The sequence below is a fragment of the Carassius gibelio genome, chromosome B4 (genome assembly GCF_023724105.1).
Source record: "Carassius gibelio isolate Cgi1373 ecotype wild population from Czech Republic chromosome B4, carGib1.2-hapl.c, whole genome shotgun sequence".
Lineage (NCBI taxonomy): Eukaryota > Metazoa > Chordata > Actinopteri > Cypriniformes > Cyprinidae > Carassius > Carassius gibelio.
In genome coordinates this window covers 20,201,193-20,227,957 of record NC_068399.1, presented here as the reverse complement: position 1 = coordinate 20,227,957, position 26,765 = coordinate 20,201,193, and the positions used below count along the sequence as shown (strand labels likewise).

General features: G+C 38.1%; 4 protein-coding genes across 7 annotated transcripts; 2 read left to right on the top strand and 2 right to left on the bottom strand.

Moving 5' to 3' along the window:
- Window positions 1-281: 281 nt before the first annotated feature.
- On the bottom strand, window positions 282-3,396 carry LOC127956654 (toll-like receptor 1). 3 transcript variants are annotated; one of them, XM_052554774.1, is made up of 3 exons: window positions 3,232-3,396; window positions 1,808-2,803; window positions 1,581-1,722 (listed from the first exon to the last, which is right to left on the bottom strand). In XM_052554774.1, exons 2-3 carry the CDS (start codon window positions 2,798-2,800, stop codon window positions 1,717-1,719), a joined length of 999 nt encoding a protein of 332 aa, XP_052410734.1. In that variant the 5' UTR covers window positions 2,801-2,803; window positions 3,232-3,396; the 3' UTR covers window positions 1,581-1,716. The 3 variants fall into 3 exon arrangements, with proteins under 3 accessions (XP_052410732.1, XP_052410733.1, XP_052410734.1); XM_052554772.1 differs by having other exon boundaries at window positions 282-2,803; window positions 3,232-3,387; XM_052554773.1 differs by lacking the exon at window positions 3,232-3,396 and having other exon boundaries at window positions 282-1,722; window positions 1,808-1,954.
- A 1,469-nt stretch (window positions 3,397-4,865) lies between these two features.
- On the top strand, window positions 4,866-12,794 carry LOC127956655 (probable E3 ubiquitin-protein ligase makorin-1). The gene is made up of 8 exons (XM_052554775.1): window positions 4,866-5,032; window positions 5,832-5,960; window positions 8,566-8,777; window positions 10,288-10,508; window positions 10,597-10,811; window positions 11,013-11,123; window positions 11,292-11,436; window positions 11,592-12,794. The coding sequence occupies exons 1-8, from the start codon at window positions 4,959-4,961 to the stop codon at window positions 11,799-11,801; spliced, it is 1,317 nt and encodes a 438-aa protein (XP_052410735.1). The 5' UTR covers window positions 4,866-4,958; the 3' UTR covers window positions 11,802-12,794.
- A 1,033-nt stretch (window positions 12,795-13,827) lies between these two features.
- LOC127956828 (transmembrane protein 121B-like) lies at window positions 13,828-17,598 on the top strand. Its single transcript, XM_052555052.1, has one exon. It carries the CDS (start codon window positions 14,006-14,008, stop codon window positions 15,191-15,193), a length of 1,188 nt encoding a protein of 395 aa, XP_052411012.1. The 5' UTR covers window positions 13,828-14,005; the 3' UTR covers window positions 15,194-17,598.
- A 32-nt stretch (window positions 17,599-17,630) lies between these two features.
- On the bottom strand, window positions 17,631-21,988 carry il17ra1a (interleukin 17 receptor A1a). 2 transcript variants are annotated; one of them, XM_052555050.1, is made up of 11 exons: window positions 21,716-21,988; window positions 21,507-21,531; window positions 21,263-21,409; window positions 20,867-20,991; window positions 20,653-20,779; window positions 20,511-20,558; window positions 20,213-20,367; window positions 20,015-20,089; window positions 19,855-19,927; window positions 19,640-19,759; window positions 17,631-19,513 (listed from the first exon to the last, which is right to left on the bottom strand). In XM_052555050.1, the coding sequence occupies exons 1-11, from the start codon at window positions 21,818-21,820 to the stop codon at window positions 18,120-18,122; spliced, it is 2,394 nt and encodes a 797-aa protein (XP_052411010.1). In that variant the 5' UTR covers window positions 21,821-21,988; the 3' UTR covers window positions 17,631-18,119. The 2 variants fall into 2 exon arrangements, with proteins under 2 accessions (XP_052411010.1, XP_052411011.1); XM_052555051.1 differs by lacking the exons at window positions 21,507-21,531; window positions 21,716-21,988 and having other exon boundaries at window positions 20,867-20,911; window positions 21,263-21,398.
- Between the last annotated feature and the right edge of the window lie 4,777 nt (window positions 21,989-26,765).

Below are 26,765 nucleotides of genomic sequence, written 5' to 3'. Positions count from 1 at the left end.
TATATATATATATATATATCACTGAACAAACGTTCAAGAAATTGGTGTAGTCTAAGTAATGAAAACTTTAAATGATTAACTTTAAAAATACAAGTTAGCTACTTCTGAAGTTCAACAATAGGTGGAGACATAGGCCAAGGTTTTTAGAAAGAATACATTTCATGTTTTCATCATCTGGGCTGGCTATCTGAGTCTAAACACAGGACACATTCATAGTTTAAAAATTAAATGAAAATATCCAAACAATGATTAGAAACATAACTTCTGTTCTGCACTATAGGTTCATGCAAGCCAAAAACTCACAATTTTATTTACAGTATTGTGAAACTTTATGTGAAACAGATTTTCATTCTTTAACAGACACCAGAGGACACATTTCAGCAATGTCTGTGGCCACATCCTTTAAAATCTTGCTTTGGTTTACAGTCTGCAGAATAGCTTTAAGATTGCACCAGAATACTCTCTGTTTGCGTTCATCTGCTGGCCACTCCAGGTACGTTTTCCGCCTCAGCAGTGTTCTTAACTTTAGAAACTTTTTGGGCAGAGAGTCTGTTGGTATAGGCTCCAACAGAACGAAGACCAGAGAGTCGTCGTTCACACTGATCGCCCTGTGCTGGGCGAAGAACAGTTCATAGTTGCACCACTCGCTTTGCACAAAGTGTTTGGACAGAATGAAGAGGCTCTTGTAGCTGTCCTCTACACAATGGATTATATTGTCCACAATCCACTTTCCAGGTTCAAAATCTCTCTCATGGACGCAAAGAGACAGGCCTGACATTTCTAATTCAGGTACCAGCTGAGATCCCACCCAGGTTGAGTCATGCTGGCTGTAGGAAATAAAGGCATGGTAGCGAAAGGTGGCATTTAGCAGCCGATCAGCCCTCTTGTAGCCTCTCCGTTTAACTCGGATCCAAACCCAAAGCATTTTGGTGTACCATATACCATCACAAGCATAAACAATGATGGCTAGAGCAACTCCCACCACAGATAACACCGACAAAACCACAGCAGCCTGCAAGCCTGGTTGACAGGACAGCCATCCGTGCTCATATGTCTCCAAACGTCGGCCGGAAAATGATGGCGGGGTGCTGCAAGAGTAATCCTGGGGCCAATCTGAGAGAAGTGATTTATTATACACCGTCATGAACCAAAAGGAATCGCAATCACAGCTAAATGGATTGCGGCCAGCTTTCAAAGTCCTCAGCTTGGGGAAACCTTCCATTGATTTCTGGCTAATGAAAGTAATAGCATTTTGGTCAATGTGCAGTCTTACTAACATAGGAGCCCGAAGATCCTCTGGGATGACCTGTATGCTGTTAAAACTCAGATAGAGGTACATTAGTCTGGGAAATGATGATATGATATTTAGAGGAATAACACTTATGCCTGTCTTCGAAAGGTCTATCTTTTGGAAGTATGGAGATAGATAGTGAAACACATTGTTTCCTAGATTGTTGTGACTGAGACTCAACTCAGTCAGGTGGGGCGGCCAAAAACATGGTTTGCCAATGGAAATAGAGTTGAAACTCAAGTCGAGTGACTCTAAGAACTTCATATCATTGACGTTTTTGGCAATCTCAGCGAGGTCGTTGAAACGGTTATGGCTTAGCGAGAGTTTCCTCAAGGCTGGAAACACTTTGTGTGATGAACATCCAATCCACCAGAAGCCACCTTCATTCAAGAGGTTATTGGACAGGTCCAAGACTTGTAGAGATTTTATGACTGAAATTAGATTGCATGGAAGAATATTCATTCCGGTACCGGAGAACTTCAGGTAGGTTAGTTTGTTGACTAGTTCCATACTCACGTTAAAAGTGGGGTAGTGGTACTGATTGTGGTGTACACCATCAAGTATGAAGGATCGTAGATTCGTGGTGTGATTCTGCTTTGGAAGCCGGAAGCCATCAGGAGTGTCCTCATTGTATGTGATGTTTAAAAACACAGTTTCCTCAAAAGATGATTTCCAAACATTTTTGAACAGTTTCCCCATTACAGAGCTGTTTAGCCAGGTATCTACGATGCTTAAGTTACTGAGGACACGCAAATCTTTAAAAGCCATGAAAGGATCAGTCTTGATGGTACATTGGTCTGGAAATAACTTTACAAGCTGAATCTTTTTCGTTTGGGTTTGGTCAAAATCCATAATCATGTTACTGAAAATGTCGAAACGCTGGCAAAAAGTCACTTTCAGAACAACTTCCTGTAATGATCTGAGTTGCGAAAAAGAGCCATGTTCATAGTTTTGTAATTCTGTTCCATCTCCAAATATTATTTTTTTTAAACAGCCATTTTTAAGAGGAACAAAGTCCTTCACATTAACAGAAGTAGCATTTTTACTACTGATCGCAAGGATGGAAAGGTAACTTAAGTTACCAAACGAGGCTGGAAGTGCATAACTGGGATATAGATTGGCGGATAAGTCTAGGATCCTTAGCTGGGGCCAATGCAAATTAGGAATGACTGTCAGATGGTTGTAGGAGATGTTCAGTATTTTCATTTCAGAGTTGCTGCTGAAGGCATCGGGGGAGATATATTGAAGTCCACAGTGTGTCACTTTGAGGAAACAGAGATGGGTTAAACCAGACAGGTCACCGTGAACAATGCTGAAGATCTTGTTGTAGGACACATCTAGGTACTCTATGCTGTTTGATAAATGTGATGGTATTCTTGTTAGATTATTATTGGAAAGATCTTTTGTGTGCTCCGTCAAAGTGGAACAATATCCAACTTCTTTGCCATGTGCTTTTAACAAAATAAGTAAGAGACATGATATAAGCACAGGCCAGATGGTGGATAACATCCTCTGCAAAAAAAAAAAAGGTGTTAAATAATGAATTCATCATATACGCATATACTTACTTATACAAATGTGCAACTGAATAGCTATATATATATATATATATATATATATATATATATATATATATATATATATATATATATATATATATATATATATATATATATATATATAAACATAATATTTTAAAATGTACATAAGATACATAAGAACATAAATGTATTAAAAATCTAACAAAATAATATAATAAATAATAATATTCTAAAATATAATAACAAAATAATATACAGTTTCCTGTACTGTAGATTATTTATTACATATAACATCAAAACATTTGGCTAAATGACTGCTATACACTTGCTTTGACAAAAAAAAAAAATATACAAATGATTTATTAGAATAAATATTAGAATAAATAAATGGTTGTTTACCTTATATATGAAAGATTAATATTTGTAGTTCAATAAATAATGGTAAGATTTTCTTCCTGTCCATTTACAGCTTGAGCACTGCTGTACAGGATTATGTGGCCTTATAAAGACACGCCTACACATGGTATAAACCATATTAACAAAACAATTACACAATGGTGTTTTACAAAGTACTTGAACTTCCCTAAATGCACAATACTCCACTTCTCTAAATGGTCGGGGATAAAACCTTAAAAGGGCAACATTTATCTAGTTTATATTGAATGTATCTACAACACATTGAGTTAGTTTAGTTTCATTACTCAAAGGTTGCATTTTAATATGACTTACCTTGTTATTGCACATTTGCATATTTGCTCACGTTAATGCTTATGTTAAAGCTGTAGCTGAAACACCTTTGGTCATTGCTATCTATTCTATTTATTTACTGGGTGTGTTTATAGAGAGAAAGAGCATTAACGGATTTCATAGTAAATACCACTGCGATCCAGAAAAACAAAAACAAAGGATACCAGGAATTTGTTTAATAATGATCTTAAATATTTAACACCAGTCACAATGATAATGGTTTCGGGAGAGAGAAATACCCGGCCTTTTGTTGCGGTGACAACTCTGAAGTCAAGTGTAAAAAGGAACAGTGAAGGGACTTTCCTTCCCACTGTCTTACAAGAACACTGTTTATATCTGACATGTGATTATATATAAATATATATAAATTCATAATATATTATGTTTGGTGCTCAGGCATCTTTCCTGTCAAGAAGCTGCTTATAAAAGCATAGTGTATGCAGGATTATTAATGAAAAAAAACTATAAATTAGTAAATAATACAATAAAAATATGTGCATGCATGGTTCCTCTTAATGACAGTTATTAATCATGGTATGTTCAATAAGAAATAGGACTTCTTTAAAGTTACTCCAAACTGATTACAACTAATTTTCTATTTGCTTTGGAAAATGTGTGCTGTTCAAAATTCCTAGCAAAAACTACATTATATGTTTGCTATTTCTACCTTCTTTTTCTCTTTGCTATATTTGAAGTGTGTAAAATTTGGCAAATAAGCAGTGGGTTTTGCCATTTACGTGTAAACTCTCCATAAAGTTTTGAAACATGAAACAAGGATAAGCAATTATCCAATTCTCTATGCTTTTCAGAGAAACAGAAAGTGGTTATCTAATATATGACATCACTTCAAGTAATAAGCTTGGAAATTACACTTGACTCATTTTAAAGAATGCAGATCGAACGCTATAATCATTGATAATGTGATTATCACCATACATGATACGATTTTAAAATCTCTAATATTTTATTCTCAATATTCACTGCAGAATGTATCTGGACTCAAATTTGTGTACGATCAAATTAACTACAAACTGTGCCTGCTTTCGAAAAAGAACTTATGAATACATTAAAAACAACAAAAACGTAATATACGTAATATACACAAATTATTTATTTTTAGGGTATGCTGATAATGTATTACATTTGAAGAGGTGTTTCAACCAGTTTTATTAGCGATTACTTTTATTGGAACGTTTAAGTAAAGCACCTGACTCTTGTTAAGGCTTCGCTTTTCCGAAAACACCCGATTATGATGCGGTTTTTGTCTTCCGAGAACACTCGATCAAGTACGGCGCCTTCGGTTTTCCGAAAATGGCCGAGCGCAGAACAGCCGCTTTCCGGAAGATCCGGGTGCTGCGGCTTCAACAACATAAACAGCAATGGCGGAGGCAGCGGCAGCGTCAACAGCGGCTCCAGCAGTTATCGGAGGCTGGACGAAGCACGTAACCTGCAGGTTAGTGGAAATCAGTCGAGGAACGCGGATGTCGCAATATTAAACGGTCATAAATATAAAACGCAACCGCGTGTCTGTGTGTCGATAGCGAGGCATCGGATAGCGCCGCTGTCTTTGTGCTGAACTGGAGGAGTATGTATGTGTATGTGTGTGTGTTTGTTTGTTTGTTGTTGTAACGCAGCGATCAGACCGACAGCGGCTGCTACTTGCGGTCCTTTCTTCCTCTGTGTGTTTACCTCTGCACCATCCGTTTTTGTGAAATCACGGCACTGTCTGCATCTACCACACATGGCAGTGAGTTTGACAGTAAAGAGTAGCTTATTCAAGGAAATCATGAAAAAACCTTGAGTTTACCAGTTTGGACAGCAGCCAATGTGTCAGTGTCAGCCTCAATGATTTATGTATATGAATTCTTGTTCCAAGCTTTATTGTAGTCCAGTCATGACTGTACAAAATAACCTTTTTATTTATCAGCAAAATAGTACAAATTTAAGTAGGTGTTTTTGAGATTTCAAACCCAAGTAATATGTAATGTTTACATTAGCACTGTTGTCCTAACATGCACATATGAAGGGTTATTTGGGTCAAGCTGTTTATACAGTAAATGATGTGGGCAGTGTATTATGAATCATAGCTATAGTCTTTTTTAAGGCTCTGATGCTTCTTAGTATGAGATGGATATTGATCATTTTATGTTAGGATGCCATAAAGCAGCCTGTTTCACGATGTGTAAAACCCTATACAGTGGATTCTCAATGAGTGTTGTCATATCAAGCTAGAAAAACATTTTTATTTGTAGGTATTTCATGCACGGGCTTTGCAAAGAGGGCGACAACTGTCGATATTCACACGACCTCAGCAGCTGCAAGCCAACCATGATCTGCAAGTTCTTTCAAAAGGGATGCTGTGCTTTTGGGGACCGTTGCAGGTAAGAGTTACAATGATGAAACGTAAGACCTGAAACAAAACGTGCTTCAAAACAACCGCTGACTCTCTTGATTAGATCTGTGTAGATATTACATAACATCAAAGGTAATGCAATCTGTATTTCTGTGTTTGGGGCCGTAACACGTGAGTGTGTTTAAATGTAGTAGCGGTAAGCAAGGATACTGAGAAGGGTTGTGTGTTGCTTCATTACGTACCCGTGATATCCGAGATGCAGAATTTTCTGTAAACAAGTGGTTGAGTTTGTGGTTTTCTTAAAGGAATAGTTCACCCAAATTGAATATTCTTTCATAATTTTTAATTCCTAAAGCTGAGTGAGTGTCTTTTAGGGGCAAAACACAAAATAAAGTATTTTGACGAGCATGTTTGCCCATAAACAACATTGACTATCACCGAACTGTCATTGTATGGACATTATTTAAATATGAAAAATTAGGTTATACATGTTTGGAGCGAGAAGTATGTTAATTGTTCCCTGAACTGTCACTTTAAGAGCTATTACAGGTCGAGCTGTGTTTGCATTTTATCAATGTTGGCATTTTCATACCCAAGCACACCAAGTGCACTTAAAAAGAAATGGCCTACAAACTGGCTGTTTACATTTGAGTTGTATTAATGCTGTCTGTAGACACACAAATGCCAAAACGAATGAAACACATTCCATTTCTTATTGGCCTACAGACACACCACCTCCAGCCATTGCAGTCAAATGCATTGGTGCTAGAAGCGGAGTAAGAAATTAGCCTGCGAGCCAGACAGTGTAGACCGTGTTTGTCTCATATCTGTCTGCGGTCAAGTGTATCCCCATAGTAACTGCTGCCCCCAGCTCGGCAGTATGGGAATGTCTTTGTTTGCTGAGGCTGTTCTATGACAGCATTACATCTGACCGAGAGCTCCCTCTTGCTCCGCTTGAGAGGACTGTTTCCTGCCGTTACAGGGTCTTGAGTATAGTGAGGTGCAGTGATGCTTTTGTCCCTATATGGAGCATTATTGTTCCTGTGTGTTTTGTGAGGAAGGGGGGTGAGCTTTCATTAAGTGTGTGTAGAAAGGGCCTCAGTGTATGCTTCATTATGGATGGATTCTGCTTTGCTGCTTTGTGTCTATCTCTGTCTCTTGCTGTCTCCTTCCATGTGCCCCCCCCCCACCCTCACCAAACTGGGGGCAAAATAGAGCAGCACACTGCAGCCTGCATGGCAATTACATAACCCCAGTGTGTTAACATGCATGCATCTCTCTCTCTCGGTCTCCTTCTGCTGCTGTTGCTACCGCTGTCAGGTTCATTCTGCCATTCTGCAGTAGCCATTTGTGCTTCCACCGCTGTGTCATTTATTTATGCGACCCCCACCCCCACGTACATGCCGACATGCGCACGCAAACACACATTGGGCTAGAATAGGGCTGAATGACCCAAGAGATTTGAGAATGGAGAGGTCTCTGATTGCTGAAGCGTGTTTTGATGGGGAATAAAGAGAATTTAAAAGGTCAGGTGCTAAACTATGTTATGACAATGTCATCAGGCTTGTTAGCTATGGTAAATAATAGTATGCAAGTAACACTTGCTTCTACAGCTCAAATTTAAAGTGAATACCACTAGAAATGAAAGTGCAAGATCACGTGTTTGATTTTCAGGGAACATGCAGACTGGTTAAATGCGCTAAAATGCATACTTCAGATGCTTGAATGCAAGTTGGTTTGGAAAAAAAAATGCATAAAGCACTAGCAATGTGTACGTACGAGTAGTTTTACAAAATACACAGCATGTACATTCAATTTTATATTACTCGTTACTTATGAATAATGAGCAACTTATTACAAAGTACCATGAACGCTAGTTAAAAAAAAAGTGTAATTCCATTATTGCCTAATTAAAATCATAACATTACCCTCGAGGAATTCAAATGGATTGGTTATTGTCTTAAACGATCATTGCATGTATAAACTAGCTGTTCCTTTCTAACAATTATGTTGTTTGAAACATTCCCTGAGACGCAAGCAAACCAACAACACTACATTTAAAACTTGTTCTTGTACACCAGTAAGGTTGACTAGTTTACCTACATTTGTTTTCTTCTATTCTTTTTAGTCTTCAAATGTTTAGTCTTGGTGAAGCCTGCAGACAGTTTGCACTGTAAAACCCACTTGGAAATGTTATGCATTAAAATGAATCACTTCTGAAAGAGGCTAACTGCTGCATTATGAGTGTGAACAAGACATGTACTCACCATGGTAACCACGCACAAATCTTCAAGTTTGTGACTGTATCAGCTTGAGAAAAAAATAGCACCAGTGGGGAACACTCTGACACCTAAGACAAAAAAAACCCCAGCTGCTTAATTATAAGATGCTAAAGCCTGTCTGAAATAGTTTATCAAAGCACATTGTTTTAATAACAGCCAACACTCACTTAAATATGTTATTTCTGTGTATTTAAACTAGCAAAAATGTCATTACATTTCATAACTACTACAGGGAACAAGTTTTTCATTTAGATGCTTTCATTTTAGAGATCAGCTACGTAGGCCTAGGGGTGCATTTCCATTGCATAGTCCATTTTATTGTATTTTCATTAAATTTGCATTGTGCCTCAGGTATGAACATACTAAACCTGCCAAGCAAGACGAAGTCCCTAGTTCTAAGCCGCCGGTGCCGCTGACCGCTGCTCCGCTCGCTGGCACTCCTGAACCCATGTCTGATGGGCCAGGTGGTACAGCCGATGCCCAGGAGAAGCCCCAAGGCTTGGGGGCAGTGGACTGGGTCAATGCAGCAGAGTTCGTGCCAGGGCAGCCCTACTGTGGGAGGGGTGAGTGTAGCAGGGAAACATCTTCAGTTGTCACTGCCACGGTAATCTGTGAGAATACAAGCATTCAGTTTTCAATATGAAGGCTCTTTTACAATTCCGCTTTTATTTTATATCTATTTGTTTGACCAATGCTTTGGTTTGTCATAATAATGCTGTAACTGTTTTTGTGGCATGCTTATTCATTGGTGTATATTAAAACCAATGGAACTGATTTACACTTCCTGGAAAATAAATTAGACAATGTGTCTAATCTCTTATTTGGATTCCCAAGCAGACTGGGTTTGAACATTGATGAAACATTTCAATACATTTCTATAAATAATTAACTAATCGGTAACACTGAGTTTCAATTTGTTAACATGAATAAATGTTGTGGAACTCGTATATTATTGTTAGTGCATGATGCATAACATAAGCTAACAAATTGAATCTTATTGTTGCAGTTACACTTATGCATTTGGCAAGTGCTTTTATCCAAAGTGAGCACATTCAAGTTAAACGATATGTTTTATCAGCATGTGCATTCCTTGAGTATTGAAACCATGACCTTGGGATGAACACCAAGGAATGATCGCTAAACCTAAAAATGGTGGTAAAATTACTGCAACATGATGGTGAAAAAAAAAGCTATCTATCTAGAATTAAAAAAAAATGCATTTATAAACTAATTATTCTGTGTAGTAAATGTTGCTATTGTAAATGAAATTTTATTTCAGGTTTATTCAAATTAAATAACATTATTTTAAACCATACAAATTATATGGGGAAACTTTAGAAAATTACTATAATGGAAATAAAAGCCATATATGTGTGTGTGTGTGTGTGTGTGTGTGTGTGTATGTATGTGTATATATATATAAGTTCTGTCATTTGTATTGTTTTTTTTAGATTGTAAGCAAAAGATTGGTTTTCTTCAGCCTACACCACAAAAGAGTGGTTGATTTTCTATCCTTATCCCAGAAAGGGATAGTTCACCCAAAAAATTCTGCCATTAATTACTCACCCTCATGTCATTCCAAACCCGTAAGAACACAAATTAAAATATTTTTGATGAAATCAGAGAGCTTTCTGACAGTCCATAGACCGCAACGGAACTCATACAAAAATAACAGCTTTATTCAACGATATCCTCTCTTCCGGGTCAGTCCTTGGCCATTTACGAGAGTATCACGAACAAGAGAATTGCTTAGCAAAGTAACTTTTTTTTTTTTTTTTTTTTTTTCGCACAAAAAGTATTCTCGTAGCTTTATAAAATGGTTAAAACTGATGTCACATGGACTATTTTAATGTCCTTACTACCTTTTTGGGCCTTGAATGTGTCGGTTGCATTGTTGTCTATGCATGGTCAGATTCAGAAAGCTCTCAGATTTGATCATAAATCTCTTCCTTTGTTCAGAAGATGAATTAAGGTCTTCTGGGGTTGGAATGACATTAAGTTGAGTAATTAATGACAGAATTTTCATTTCTGAGTAAACTATTCCTTTAAAATCTTCTTTTGTTCTCTCTGCAGCTGACCCAGTGCCGTTTGAGGGGCCTGGACCTCTCATCGAAGAGGAGTACGAGAAAGAACTAGCTAACAAAGAAATTAAGAAACAGCTTTGCCCGTACGCTGCTGTTGGCGAATGTCGCTATGGCGTCAACTGCGCCTACCTCCACGGAGACGTTTGCGACATGTGCGGCCTGCAGGTTCTCCACCCTTCTGACTCCTCTCAGCGCTCGCAACACATCAGGGTGAGTATGGGGTTGACATCCTGTTCTCAGACTCTTTCCAGTGTCTGAAAGCTCTGGAGTAAAATCTCAAATCGTTTGATAACGGCAGGCCTGCATTGAGGCTCACGAAAAGGACATGGAAATCTCGTTTGCCATCCAGCGTAGTAAAGATATGATGTGTGGCGTGTGCATGGAGGTGGTGTTCGAGAAAACCAACCCCAGCGAACGCCGTTTCGGCATCCTCTCCAACTGCAGCCACTGTTACTGCCTCAAGTGCATCAGGAAATGGCGGAGCGCCAAGCAGTTTGAGAGCAAGATCATAAAGTAAGACCGTCCTTAAGATAATTAAACATGTATTAAGTTCAATAGGATGAGGAGATAATCTTTAATCACTTCAAATACTATGATCTTTAGTTTAGGATTATTATCATTAATTGTAATCATCCAGTTCTTTTTAAAAACATCAGTGCTGGTGTAAAGGGAAGAACCATATTTTTGGTAACAAATGAATGTGTTCCTGATCAGGTCCTGCCCAGAGTGTCGAATCACCTCAAACTTTGTCATACCAAGCGAATACTGGGTGGAGGACAAGGAGGAGAAGCAGAAACTCATTCAGAAGTACAAGGATGGCATGGGGTACACAATTGAGAATTTTCTGATATAATATAGTAATCGTTAAATAGTAATAATTAATGAATTGACTAAGTAATAAGGTGACTTTCTGAAGAGTATTCTGGACACTCTTAATTTCAATTCCATTTCAAGTGAAAGTTTTGTGATCCATTTGTCCATCTTCATGCCTAGGAGTAAACCATGCCGATATTTTGATGAAGGCCGTGGGACCTGTCCATTTGGAGCCAACTGCTTTTACAAGCATGCCTTTCCTGATGGGCGTCTGGAAGAGCCTCAACCCCAAAGGAGACAGACCGGCTCCAATGGAAGAAACCGGGTAAAGCTTCTACTGAAGCCTTACGGCTATTTTCTCCCACACTGGTGCCAAACTGAAAATTCTGTTGCATGAAAGCATATCGTATTTACTTAATGATGTGCATCGAATTCGATCATTGGCACTCGATTGAGCCATTAATGGAATCTGTGTTGCAGAACTCCAGACGGACGCCACTCTGGGATCTTTTCGATGAGCGAGAGAACAGCGACTCCTTCGATAACGAAGACGAGATGGTGACCTTCGAGCTCAGCGAGATGCTCCTCATGCTTCTGGCTGCTGGAACCGACGATGATGTCACCGACTCCGAAGATGAGTGGGACTTGTTCCACGAAGAGCTGGACGATTACTACGAGCTGTACCTATAGCAGGCCTCCTTCCGTCCTTCGCTAACGCCCTCCTAGACTAACCCTTGTCCCCATTTACTCTAGTTCTATCCCAATTAGAACCTAGACAGAACTGTCTTGTGTGACTGATGGGCAGTAGCGTCTTTTTTCCCCTGTGTTGTGGCAGTGCCTTTCAGCAGGCCATTCAGATTCAATAAATGAATATAAAACACATGTCAAAAGACAAAGTATTTTCTAGTAAGCCTTCTCCATTCTGTGAGTCTGTCCATGTCTGGTTAATGTACTAGAATAAGTATAAAGAGCAAAAACAAAAGTGATTTAAAAAATTGCAAAAAAGGACACTAAGTTATATATAAGATTGGAAAGATATAGCTAACAAACCTGATCGAGTTTATCTCAGGTGTGGGTTTGACTCGTTTATTATCGACTGTGAGGATACAGCAACGGTGTATGACTTCACTAACTGGTGGCTGTTAATGCTTCTGATATTTTTGAAATATCCTTCTTCTCATGCACTGATTCTGACTGGGTGGGAGGTGGTGGTGGTGGCGGGGAGCTTCCTGGATGTCACAAATGCACTCATCAACATACACACGGACAACTTGTGTAACATTTAGCCCTAAATGTTTTGTTCCTCACTATTAAATTATCCACGTAGCTGTTTTTTGTACCTGTTTAGCTGTACCTTATTAGCTGTGGTATCCCGTGGGAAGTCCCTATGAACTGAGTGCTCCGATGATTTGTGAATCTGGACTCCCAAAAGCCGACTTAAATGCATTCAAATATGAAGCTGAATGTTCATCAGTCTAACTGTATATTAATTGTAAATCTGTTTCGCTTCAGTAAATATTGCATATTAAGCTCAGCTGGCAGTAGTCAAACCACAAACACCCAATTGTTATTCGGTTCTTGTCGAACTTGGTTGATATGCATATGTTTATACAGAAATGTGCTTGTTTTCTATGGTTCAGAACCATCCAATGTAACTTGAAATTAAAGTTTATTATCAAATTATTACATGTCTGTGGGTTTTTATGTAAATGTTACTGACAGATTGGTAATATTTAGCCTTAGAGGTTGTCTCTGAATTCTGGCCTAAAGTATATTTATGTTATTGCTTTTTTTAATTTATTTTTATTAAAGTTATACCTGCAACAAATCTTTAGAAATGATGTACATGGTTTAACATCTTTTATAAATCCACATTAAGCACAGTTGACACAACGAACTGCAGCATTTTTTGTAATGGAACAATGCTCGGACTCTATAAATAATGATACTCATTATGTTCATACTAGGCTACTGATGTCCTACATCAGGCTTCTGTGAGTGATTATGCTTGAATGCACATCATCTTCAAGACAAATGTGATTGTCTATAAAAGCACTGCTTTGGTGAAGCTTTTTTTTCTAGCATTTTTATGGAAACTGTTTTGTGCAATTCACATCATATCCTCAACATTATTCTTATTTTATATATTCTTATCTACATTATCTTATCTACTAGGTTTTATTCTGTGATTTTCCCCTCTTTTGATAAATTATTTTAATCACTACTAATACTTTTTTTTAAATATATGTTTATACATATTTATTTAGTAAATTATAAGGTAATTCATACCTTCCAATTTGTCACATTTCAACATTTATTAAACATTTCAATGTTTGGATTAAAACTAAAATAGTATTTCATTGTCTCTTAAACAATTTTAGCAGTATATTCCAAGGTAACTTGCAGTTAAGAAAAAAATAAATACTGTAGCATTTTTATATTCTTGTTCCATTATTCTTTTTTTTTTGATGTCCAAATTGCGAAGACCAAAATTAACTGTTTGCTTGCAATAAAAAAGCTTTTACTTCCAACAATTTACATTCCACAAGCACTCAAAAAAATTAATAGACGACCAAAGTGGGCTATAGGCTGCTAAATTAAATCATGCAATCAATAATGACATGACCAATTTATATAGTAAATATTTACTATTAAGTGGCTATTTGGTGAAATCGATGTAGGCTAGGCTACAGTATATCATTAGACAAACACAGCACTACACTAACGGGAATATGAGATTCGCTGATTTAATCATCATTTATCAGTTTTCCTTTGGAGGGAATGATAAGCGCGCATTCCATTCCAGCGCAATTCCATAACGGGATTTCCTCCGCTTCCCCCTTGAGCGGCTATCATTACACTTTCAGAGCCAAAACAAGTCGGGAGGAGAAGGCATGAGTACAATGACTGCTGAAATCATAAAAGACATCTCCCAGCCCGACTCACCTGTCTCCTCAGCACCAGAAAACGGACAGCTGTTGTTCATCCGAAGCGTCGCGTCCAGGAGGGACACGCAGACCACCAGCGGCAGCGCCAACCTCGAGGAGGGCAGCTCCCAGCCCCTGGTCTCCTCCTCAGCCACAGCTCAGCCTCAGTCTTACACAATGACATCGGGCGAATTCATGCAATCCACCCCTCTGTTCGTGCAGAGGTCTAATAAGAACCTGTTTTATAAGATCCTGTGTTTCCTCGTGCTCCTTCTCCAAGGAGGCATGCTGGATTTCTACCTCATCATCTTCACGGATCTCTACTGGTGCTCGTGGATAGCCACGGATCTGGTGGTCATATCGGGATGGGCGATCTTCTTCATGAAAAACGCCAGGAGTAAGCGGGAACGAGCTTGTGGTTTCCATCAGAAGAGCTCCATCTTTGGATGCAACCTGGGGGAGTTCACCTTCGCGTACCTGGCATGGCTTATCTACGTGATCGCGTCCACCCCGAAAGTGGTGCTCGTTCTGGAAACGTCCATCCTGGATCTGATCGCCCTGAAGGTGCCATTTGGCATCACCGGGTTTAAAATAACCATGCTGCTGTGCGCGCCTTTGCTTTACTGCCTCATCAACTCCATCATTGAAGATCCCAACGGTGCCACGCGCTTTCACTCCCAAGGCTGCTTCATGAGCACCTGCTTAGACATCCTAGACAGCTTTACGCTGGTGGAACTGCTCCTTAAAAACGAAGTCCCCAACATATACCTTAGGTACACGGTTATATCGGTGTATTTCATCGCACTGGGCGTTCCAGTTGTTTGGCTTTACGAGTTGACGGCCTCAGAGATGAACTGTCGCTGGATATGGGCGAGGTTTTTCACCGGCGTGCTGCTCAACGCACCGCTCTTGGTGGTCAGATGTTTCCTCGTCTTTGTTTACAAAGCGCCCATATCGGTTTTGATGTTCAAGAACATCTTCTTCTTGGGGTGTAAGTGCCTGGAGCTGGTTGAACAGTGCATGTGCTTAAGAGGTGTCCGGAGGTTTGCACGTGGACGCGGGGGCAACCCAGCCCAGTTCTCCCACTGCGTTTCCGAAAACGACATGTGTCCTCACGGCTATGTGAACACGCTGGCCGTCAATACTCAATCGTAGATGCACTTTATGGACTGTCGTTGACCGGAGGCCACGCTGGCTACTACACCGTTTGCATCAGACCTTTTAAGGGGAGGTGCTACAGTTGCTCACATTCCTTTTATTTTAATCAAAATACAGATGAAACATACAAACCAATCAAAAGTATTGTGAGTGACGATACTTTGTAAATCCACGGATTATGAGGAGCGTTAAGATCGATAAAACGTAGTGTACTTTTTAGTGCTTTACAGTCTTAAAAATAAAGCTCTTAAAGGCTTCTTCCCAGCGATGCCATGCATAGAAGAACCATTTTTCGTTCCACAAAGAACCACCCAGTCAAAGAACTGGATCTCTTTCTTACCTTTTTTTTAATAATCTGTAGAATATTCAGATATTAAAGGTTCTTTATGGAACCATTTAGACAAAAATTGCTCTTCTATGGCATCGGGAAGCACCTTCATTTTTAAGTCTATTTTAGAATGATAAAGTATTTTGTTTATAATGCCTAACAGTTTAGGTTTTGTTAGATGTAGGCCTCAATCCAAAATATAATTTGTGTCAGACATTCCCAAAATAGATGATTTTACATTGTTATATATTACACCTTCTTGGTGTATATGATTTAATATCATAATAATTCAGTGTTTATGACAGTATTAGCCAAATCTGATAAATATTTGCCTAGATTTATGCCTGTAGTACCTCTCCTTATGAACGCCCTGTCGTTCTCCTCCACTCTCAACAGGTGCTACAACCAAACCACTCAATGTGCCAATGAAAAACATTCCCACCCGTGACCTGTGCAGTATGTACTTAATGTATTAGGACGTGACTGTCAACCATTGCTTATATGACGACACGAGAATCTTTGATTTGCACTTGTTTTGTGAGGCACTTTAATTCAGTGTGAGGACTATTCAACTGGGGAGAAGTTATAAGTGCAATGTTGTATAATTTATTTTCTATGTAAAAATATCCTTAACTGACAGTTGGCTAATGTAGACACGTTTATAGTGTTTTCAGACACCTCGTCAAGAGATATTCCTATATGCACTTGTCAAAAGTGTAAATATGCCTTGTGACTTGTAAGGCTTGGTGTACACTTCAAATTGTGAATGTGATGTAGCCCTTTCCTATTTGAAATACTTTGTCAGTGGCAATGGTACTTAGGAATGGGGCATTGCTGAATGGTGTATGGATTCATAATGTTCCTTGATGTAATAATAGGCTACTTTAAGCATAGAATCTATGAGGATAACTGTAATCCATCTTTAATGATCAAACTCCATTGCTGGTCCCAACCAGCCATATTACCATCTTCAGTTTGTACAAGGCTACCTCTCTTTACAGAACCTCCTGGTTGACATTATAAACCAATCAGTTTATCTGTGCAATTCCAGATGATATATCATTCATGCCATTATATAAGGTATGATTATCACAATCGATAACATTTTGACCAAACGTGAGTATTGTTATAGTGCTGACAGATTGCGATGGACATCATCCATTAATCAACATGCAGTGCATCCATGTCTAAATCTAAATATGTGTATTTTCAAGCTCATTAGTTACACTTATATTTACACCAGGAACAAATATAGCAATGCTTAATATCCATGTTTCTCACTCCAATTCTTCATCTTAAAATGACAGTTCATCTAAAATTGAAAACTCTGACATTATTTATGCACCCTTGTGTCATTTCAAACCTGAATGACTTGCTTTCTTCTGTACAACACAATATAATGCGCATATAATGAAAGTCAGTGGGGTCCAAACAATGTTGGTTTGGACCCCATTGACCTTCATTGTAAGCACATTATATCTTCTGAAGAAATAAATGCATCCAGGTTTAGAGAGACATCAGTGCGAGTAATATTCATTTTTGGTGAGTTGACACTTTAGCTGTGAGAAGCAAGCTTGTCCTGTCACTTTTAGTTTTTAAAACAGAGTATTATAAATGCTTGTCCAACATGTAATTACTAACAAATGTGCATCATATTCTAACATATTATTACTCTAGTGCTTTTGAGGATTGGGGTACAGGGTGAGCTAAACGTGTTAAATATGCAGGCTGAAAGTGCATTATGGGATTTTTGTGCCTCATTGAGCAGTATTTAACCTGACAAATATATACCGCTGCATACTACGCATGTTTTTTAATCTATAGGTTTTAGTGTATGTACATAATTTTTTTTGATAAGGAAAGCAACTTCCAGCCTCACCTCTCTCTATTTATTCACATAAATGTTTTACAGAGAATTTTCTTACAAGGGCTTTAGTTTGCAATTTAAGTTATGTTAACATAAGACATGCATTGCAACAGTTTCAAGGGTCTGGAAGCATCCTGGTTAAATTGGTTAAAAAGTCATTTCCAGTCCAAAGTTGGATGAAATTTGATGCAAGCAAAGTGATTATTTAACTAAATAGAGTAAAAAGCACAAAACAGAAGATCACCAAAGAATGCTGCTTTATAAATTTAGAAATGTACTTATATTATACAATATTATATACAAACTTCCATAAATGTTAATAGCTGTTAAACTGGAATTAAGAATAAAAAAATAGTGCAATACATACAACAAAACATTTCATATGAAAAAAAAAACAATACAAATGTAACATTGCAAACTCAACCAAATTATGTAGCCTTGTGTTCAGTAGCTAAACATAGGCTTAAAATCATGTGATGTGCTATATCAAGCTGTTTAACAAGGTACTTGTTCTGCTCCACAGTAAAAAGTGAACCAATCACACTCTTGTTTTCATGTCTAATTATTTATGATAAATATATAACATGTAATCACTTATAAAACAGCTGATCACTGAACTCGTCCATCTAGGACGAGTGACGACCAACCACAGATTGTTCAAGAACATCCTGCCATGGTGCTATGGAACAATGCAAATTAAAAAAACTGTCAAAAGATGAACAAGAAATTCAGTTCTCCATAGGTTTGGTGCAGAACCCAGAAGAGATTGGGCTGTTTAAGAAGAGGTCCATTTGTAACTTGGCCAGAGAGCAAAGGTCTTGTTGTAACTTGAGGTCCTCCCTCACTGTAGAATACCTGGAACCATATCCCTGATCGGACCCTCGTGATGGTCTCATCTCAGAAGCACCCTCCATTTCACTTTCCTCCATCTCCACTGGCTGGGACATATCCATCTCCTGATACAGATGGAAGCTGTCCTCCATTGATGGTGGAGGTGCTATTAAAAGGCACTTCCTGCTGTCCGTCGGATAATTATCTGAAGGTTCCCCCATTGGAAACTCAAAAGGAGGATGTGTGGTTTCCACTGGTCCTGGTTCAGCGAGGAGACAAGGGTAAATTTGTGGTTCCACTGGTGTCCCAATACCAGTCACGCTGGGTAATTCAAGAGGACTTTCCATTGCTGGATAAAAGGAAAGTACTTCGCTGTGTCCCTGCTGGATTCTTGGATTAATAAGCACCACGGACGACTCTTCAGGGTTCTCTTGAATTTGGGGAATTACAGCACAGATGCTCTGGAACTCTTGATTGATGTCTACCTCCTTCACAAGAATCGGGAGTCCGATATTTAGCATGGGTGTCAATTCATATATGGGCTGCATGGGCATCTCAAGAAGATGATCAGCTTCCCCTCTCACTTCCTCCTCACTGGTCACGCACTCTTTCTCAAACCAGTCTGGATTCTTCATTTGGTGGGCCTGGAATGCTTCGATTGCGTTCCTCAAGGCTTCGCCCGAGGGGCAGTTGAAGTACTCGTCCTTTCCGATACCATGGATACAGTGCTTCACTCCCTGCTGATACTTCTCCACATCGAGGATACGGAAATAGACCTCCTCGAAATGCTTCATTAGCTTATATTTGACCGCAATGTCAAACATAGACGGCACATCGCCTTCGCTGCTTACATCATCAAAGTAAGACACCAAATACTTCCCGTAAGAAGCCGGGCGCTGCATATCGGGTGTAATCAGCTGAAGGGCGAGAGTCAGCATATCACCGACCGGGGAGCGCGCGTCTTCCCGGAGGAGGATGCGAGGCTCTCCACACATTGCCCCCCACTTGGCTTGCACTCCTCGGGAACAAAGGATTAGAATCTTATTGGACGACTGCTCAATCTGTCGCTTTTTTTCCTCAAGCCACTGTAGCCGGCCAATGGTGCCGAGCCAAGTCATGTCAAGTAGGTCTAGCACCACCTCAATGCCGCATTTGGCCTGCAGGAAGGCGCAAAGTTTCAGGACTATGTCCGTGTAAAGGGGATGATCTCTGGAGTAGATGATTAATACAGATCGAGAACCGGATGGAAGTGGATGTTCTAGAGGTACTTCTTTCTCTGGCATTTCGTCAGCTGAAATAAAATCATTTAAAAAGTTACAAACACAGATATTCCTCCAAAATGCTTAGATTAGATTATTAGTACTAGTACTGTCTGGGTGGCTAACCCAATAACTAAATCTTAAATGTCACTGCTTACCTTTCGGTGGTTTTCTGCAGCGCAAATAAATAGCACAAATACCAATGGCGCAAATAAAGAGACATAATCCAACACAAATGATCCAGAGTGCTGAGTTGTTCTCAGGAGGGCTTGTTGGTACTGTGGAACATACATATAAAGTTAGTAAAGTTGTATTATGCTTTTTACATTTATTTTCTCACAATTTCCAAAGGTGAAGCTGTTTCCATACACACCGGGACCACATATGTTAAAATTGTGATTCTTTCGACGACAGTCGTTGCCACACTTCCGGAAAAACGGCTGGATCTAAAAAGGAAAAAAAGCACTATTATATCAACACACAAATCAACGATATTATTTTATGGTGCGATATGTTTCTGTAGGCCTACACACCTGAACATCAAAACTACAGCATGTACGTGGCCAGTTCTCCAGGTCATATGTCACATTTAGAAATGGCTCGCTCTCCTAAAACACACCAAAAATAACACCCTTTGAAAAACGTTCTGCGCAGTTTCATGAGCAGAGTCGTATTATCCAGCCTTATTCAGTTGGATATATTTGAACAGACACACAGATAAAATGTCTTACATTATAAAGAGTCTTCATTTTGGTAACCCTGTTGCACGTCAGAAAAACATTGTATTTTTCTACGTTCTCTCCAGGATTAAATGCGACATACAGAGTATCCTTGCCATTCACACTTGTGGCCCTTCCTATAGTCATTTTGGGCTGCCATGTATCCCCTAGGAGAAAAATCAAACCAAATGAATCTCTTTATATTAGAAGTGCATGCATAGTTTAATACTTAACTTAAGCACTCAGGGTTTCTAGGTATATGTGTGTCTGATTAAGCTAAACCAGTTGTAAATAAACTCTTCTCTCTCACCTCTTTCAAAACAGATTTTGGTCGTTCGCATCAAAGGATCGTCACAACCTATGGTTACAGATCTAAACTGAGGTAGCATTCTGAATAGAAACTGTCATGTGGAAATATGTGAACAAAGGATTTGGTTTAATTTGTCACTTACCTGGAACATTAACCTTTCTGTAGATATTGTAACTCGTGTGTTGTAAATTCGGCTTAGGAAGGTTGGAGGCGGTCACTACATATGTGCTGTCTGGATCTACGACAACTTTATCCAAAGAAAAAGACCACTACAATAAAACAGATCACACATTAGTATTTGCTAAAAAATGAAAATATAAAAAATGCGGACAAATAAATAAATAAACCAGTCTTGCCTTTTTGCCGGCCCTATCCCTCTGGGACGGAAAAACATTGAGGAACTGGAAATGAACACACAGATGTTCATTGGTGGATGACTTCATCACACCAAGCTCTGTTCCTTTCAAATGAGTTATGCTTCCTGCGAAAAATTTGGATTATTTAACTTTGATGACTACAATTCCTTTTATCCCCTTCTGAAACCATTAAATATGGCACTGTTTTAGTATTGGTGCACACATTTAGTAATATAATTTCTTCATCATGAATTCCACTATAATTTTAATACAGTAGAATATAGGTATAAATGTATAAATTAAATCAATTAAAATACATTAATAGTGACCCCCCCCCCCCCCATTTTCACATGTTGTAACATATCAGGATAATCTGAAAATGCACAAGTAACTCACCATCATCCTTCGCTTTCCATTCTGCTACAATTACTGGTTCCAGTTCACCTTTCATATTGCTTCTTACATCAACATGCACTGTTAAATTATCTGGTCCACTAGGAGTGAAATTTGAAGGAATGAGCCATCCGTTATACATGCAATTATCTGTGAGGGAAAAAAATAAATAAAACTTAGTCAAAGTAAAACCCCCATTAATAATAATAATAAAAGTATACTGAAGAAAAAAGAAAGCAGGACTTACTGAACTCTGCTGTGCACTGTACTTCCTGGAGAGAGAGAGAGAGAGAGAGAGAGAGAGAGAGAGAGAGAGAGAGAGAGAGAGAGAGCACAAAGGATCAGACGAAATCCCCAAAGGGCCACATATAAGATTCTAAATAAACACGTTTAACATATATACATACATATTTAACACCTTATTGGGTATCTAATGGACTTTATGTATTGTCTTACCTTTTGTGTACATTTCAGAGAGCGCCCATCATCCATAAGTCTGAGGTTTAGCACTACAGGTATGAAGGTGAAAAACACAGCACCTCTCAGGTACAAGAACTTCATGATTCGCCTTATAACCTACATAAACCTCACTAAAGCTGAAGGAATACTCGTTTTAAAACAAGCTTTAATAGACGACTAAGATCGACAACGAGGTGAACGGTAAACACGGTGGCGTAGGTGCAGGAAACGGCCGACCTAAAAAAAACTTCCTGGAATTACTGTAATATGCAGAGTAGTGACTCACACCTTGTGTTCTTTGAAAACACTGTCTGGTTATGTTGCGTCATAGTAAGACTTTATTATTATTATTATTATTATTATTATTATTATTATTATTATTATTATCATCATCATTATTATTATTATTAATATTGCATTGAATACAATTGGAAGAAAAAAAAAAAAAAAAAAACAGAAATTATGCAACGCCAAGGAAACAAGCACAATATGGCAGATGATGTGTGCCAACACGACTTCATACTAGAAAAAGAAAGGATAAATGAATGGATGGATGGATAACTATATGAATGTTAAAAAACCCTTTATATTGTATAAAAGTAAAGGACCACATTTGTATTAAACTTCGGTGCCTTTTTATTTTGTTTGCGTAATTTAAACGTTGCATTTCCAAACTTTCTCTTTCCACACGAGGGCGCTACTTCCCCATTGTATGTAGGTCTGTTTTATTAAAAAAATTATCGTTTTCAAATGTAAATAAAAGTAAATATAATTATAGATATTAGTAGCCTGTTAATATATCCCTCCTGAAAAACATGTTAGTATATTATAGCAATTTCCTCCAAAAAAAAAATAATTATATGTATTTACTTGTATGTAAATATAGCCTACATAGAACTATAAACAACTCTTGCTTACCTATGATGCCAAAATCCTGATAAAAAAGATCCTGAAAAAAAAAAGATATTTTTCCCCCCATTATAACATGTCTGTGCAACACGGCGGTAACATTTTCTTTATAAACATATACTTATGTTAAATATAAATGCCACATATTACTAAAAGGATGCACAGCTATATTATGCAAGCACAGCTAACATTCACTCGCATGCTTTTTGTGAATCTGTTTCATTTAAACACATTTAAACCTATTATTCCCAAAACTCTTTATATATTTTCACTAAACCAGAATTCTTCTCCTTTTTAGACCTCAAACCTGCTGTGCTGAAGAGAAATGAAGATGAAGACTCGTGATCTGTAACAGTCAGAGTGTGAGTCTCTGTACTGCATACTGTACTTATGAACCAAATGCACAGTACAGATCAGCTAGTCTATATGAGGGTCAGACAACACACTGTCCCAGTCTCAAAATCCTGCAATTAACAGAATGAGGGCTACCCACACCTAGCCCAGGTGCACATACTCCTGTTTTCAAGTACTGGCCGGACATTAGAGGAATCTATGACACTAACATGTTGCATCTTGGGATTTGACGGGAATTACCTGGATACTTCCATGCAGGTTTCACAAAAGCTTTGATTTTTATATATTAAACAAAATTAAAATACTCTTTCATATCATCTATCATTCTGTCACCTTAGAAGTTACAATCAAATGTTTGCAATACTGTTAAAAAGGGTCCAGAAGCATCTTTAGTCTAAACTTTGACTGAACTTGTGTAACATAAATGTATACAGTATGAAGGCTACTATATTTTGAAAATATACACTCAATAATCTTATCAGAATACCAACAAGTAATCTGAGACTTTCCCTATAGGTTCAGTGTTTTACAGTAATTTAATCGTTTATTATTTCGGCTAGGGATGCATTGTCAGAAATTGCACCTTTAAAAACAATCATGTCACATTCATCGCTTCTCTGTGATGAGATCACCTGTTATAGTAAATATATGGAACAACGGTGAACCGTGGCTGAAAATTTAAGAAAACAGTGATTAGGGCTGACAACTCTGTGCTTTGACTGAATGAGATATATAAACAACAGCATGGAATATAGGCCAAGCTGGTCTGAAGTGGAGCAAAGAAATGTCACACACCGGCCAAATCCTTTCAGTCTTATAAATTTGAAACAAGATTTTTTTGTTGATTGTAGAAAATTACACCAGCAGAAAACTGAATCCGACCAATGACTCACTTTTTGTCCAGCAGTATGTGTCAAAAGGGTCTTAACCGTAACCAGGAGAGTAGTGCTTTGGTCCTGACACACTTATCCACAATTAAACCAGGACAGCCGAGGACACTTGTCAAAGCTAAGCTGTAAACCACAAAAACCAAAAAGAAATCCAAGAAAGCTCCACATGGCAATTAAATTTCTAGCTCAGGGCATTATCTTAAAAATAAAGGGTCAGGGGGTCATCATAGTGATACCATTGAAGAACTATTTTAGGTACTCAAAATAACATTTCAGTGAATAGTTTTTTAAATAAGCAGTTCTTTTTGTAGTCTAAAGAACTTTTTATTAATCAAAACTATGGAGAACATTTCAGTACAATGGCGGTTCCATGTCAAAAGTTCCTCATTGAAACTATTAATGCCAGCGAGAAGACTTTATTTTAAAGAGTAGGCTGAACTAATACATTCCACAAATATAGATGCTATATACTGGATGTGAATCTTATGTAATAGACAAGAATAGGCCCAAGAACGACATAAGAGTAGGCAAATACTGTAGTTAATATAATTTTCTTCCTTCTATCAGATGTGTCAGCCACTGATTTCTAGACTTATATTCCACTTAAACGGTTTACAGACAATGAAACGTGGAAGATGTTCGAATCTGTGAAGCTGTGATTGTTCGGTAGGCTAATGCCAGAAGTGCACTTAGGATGTCACTGGCATTCAGACAAAATGGAAGTAGGCCATATGTGTTCTTCCTTAAGTGCCCTTAAGTGTTCGAAACACTGCCAACAGTGAGTTTACCTCTCAGAAGTGAGGATCATATGAAAAATGCAGCTATGATCACTTTTAAATGAACATGCCAAGTTTTCATTTATCAAAGATAAGGCTTATCATGCATGATAGATATGATAAATACTGGAAAGAGCTTATTAATAACATAACCCTAAACCAGTAGATTATCTGTGTCTGTATGATATAAAACAGAGTGAACAGTCATTGATCTACAGTTACACTGTACAGTAGGTCCAAAACATAGTTGAAAACTTTTTAAGCTTCAGTTAAAATGATTGTCATTAGGCTACTAGCTAGATGACAGGATATTAATCTATTAAACCTTTTATTTTACCTCAACCAACCCTTTCATTTCTAAAGCAGTGATATCCAAACTATTTAAGTGTCTTATCTGTAATTTATTTAATTATAACCACCATGCAACATTCTGGGAACATTATTTTATGGTTACAAAAAAATATAACCTATAAACAACGCTCCCCTTAAGTAAAGTAACCAAACGGGAACCAACGTTCAGTGTTTGCTGGGTTAATACTTTTTTGGCAATTGTATCAACTAGCCACATAATATCGCAATGTTCATGAAAATGTAAAATACTTAACGATCAAACGAAAACAGGACAACATATCGTCCACATTTTAGTTCAGATCACTTAATCGCATTACTTAAACTGGCACTACTTTCACGTCTCTTGTATCCATCCGCGAATGTTTCACACAAACGCAACAGGCGCTATTTTGCGTTTCAGTTATCAGTATTACTGTAAGTAGCCTACTTCAAGTTCTATTTTTATTCTTAGTGGAATCTTTAGGATGATATACAGGTAAAATTATAAAATAGTTTCACCTTTTAACAAAATTCTATTTTTAAGTTTTTATTTATTTAGTTATTGGCTGTGTCATAATTTTGGCCTACATTATTTTACAATAATGTTTATCTTTAGCATAAAAGGAGATGGAATGAGGACTATTATGTATATGATTCGTTCTTTTGTGCGTTTACAAGGACGAAAATGAGTGACTTTTCATGAACAAACTGAGGCTTTGAGGTTCTCCAGATTTCTATCAGTGAGCCTACATTCCATTATGCAACCAGGCATATTTCACATATTTGTTAAATCCAAACAAATGAAGAATATTTATCAAATGATCTGATTCAAATTCTTCAATAAAACTCAAAACATAAAACCGTAGTAATGTTTTTTACATTAATGTGAAATATTGCATGCCAAATAACCCTTTGTCTATGAAACGCCCAGATTCAACACCACTATTATTGTTCAACGCCACTCATTTTAGCCTGGAATGAAACAGAATATTATCTTGATGGGTGCGAGTGGGTTGTTATAATCTCTGTACTGTTGCCTCCCCCTGCTCAGGGCCCGGAGAAGAATGGAGTCCCACAAGGTCTCCAGAAAGTAAACTTTGTGTCCTAAGGAGACTTGGCAGGGATGGCAGAATTGGATAGGACAGCACACACCTTAGCTCACCTTAGCTTGGCCTCTTCAACACAAATACTTACATAACCAGCTTACATGATTGGTTTACCTAAATTGAGTTATTTAGAAATCAAAATGCATCTCGACCTCAACAAAGACCTAGTATCTCCACCAACGGCATTCAATGAAATCTCAAGTTCAAATCTACAGGCGTCCTCTGTATACTCTGCTACATTCCCAGGCAGCATACCTGAGCTGGGTTAAATCCACCATAGCAGCTGGGCGAGAGCACACACACCTGCAGTCTGGATGTGTGTGTGGCTGGGGCAGTACGCTCCAGTTGCAGCTGGGTTATCTGTGCCATCTCTGCGCTCGCTTCCCATCAGTGTAGTTTGAAACGCAGCTGGAGCCAAATCTTACCTTTAAACCTGAGTGGCATTAGATGTAAAAGTGTTTTAGGGTTGCCTGTAAATAAAATCAGGTCTGTTAAGGTTTCAAATCAAACTGAAGATGCACTGTAGAACTATGTTGTAGTTTGTAAAAGAATATTTAGAAACAATTCGGGCCATTCAACTGGGTCAGTGCTCACTTTTAACTGCTAGTGGGTCATAAAAAATAAGTCATAGATTTAGATTTTGTCTGTTCACGAACATGGAAAAAACAAACAAATAAAAAAA

What these genes read in the sequence shown, in the direction of transcription:
- LOC127956655 (XM_052554775.1), top strand. Translation starts at nt 4,959, where the DNA reads ATGGCGGAGGCAGCGGCAGCGTCAACAGCGGCTCCAGCAGTTATCGGA. An exon ending in ACGAAGCACGTAACCTGCAG is followed by an intron (nt 5,033 to 5,831) that starts GTTAGTGGAAAT and finishes TTTTATTTGTAG; the next exon opens with GTATTTCATGCACGGGCTTT. An exon ending in AAGTACAAGGATGGCATGGG is followed by an intron (nt 11,124 to 11,291) that starts GTACACAATTGA and finishes CTTCATGCCTAG; the next exon opens with GAGTAAACCATGCCGATATT.
- LOC127956828 (XM_052555052.1), top strand. Translation starts at nt 14,006, where the DNA reads ATGAGTACAATGACTGCTGAAATCATAAAAGACATCTCCCAGCCCGAC.
- il17ra1a (XM_052555050.1), bottom strand. Translation starts at nt 21,820, where the DNA reads ATGAAGTTCTTGTACCTGAGAGGTGCTGTGTTTTTCACCTTCATACCT. An exon ending in GGGATAGGGCCGGCAAAAAG is followed by an intron (nt 20,780 to 20,866) that starts GCAAGACTGGTT and finishes GTTTTATTGTAG; the next exon opens with TGGTCTTTTTCTTTGGATAA. An exon ending in CAAAATCTGTTTTGAAAGAG is followed by an intron (nt 20,368 to 20,510) that starts GTGAGAGAGAAG and finishes TTTTTCTCCTAG; the next exon opens with GGGATACATGGCAGCCCAAA.
- LOC127956654 (XM_052554772.1), bottom strand. Translation starts at nt 2,800, where the DNA reads ATGTTATCCACCATCTGGCCTGTGCTTATATCATGTCTCTTACTTATT.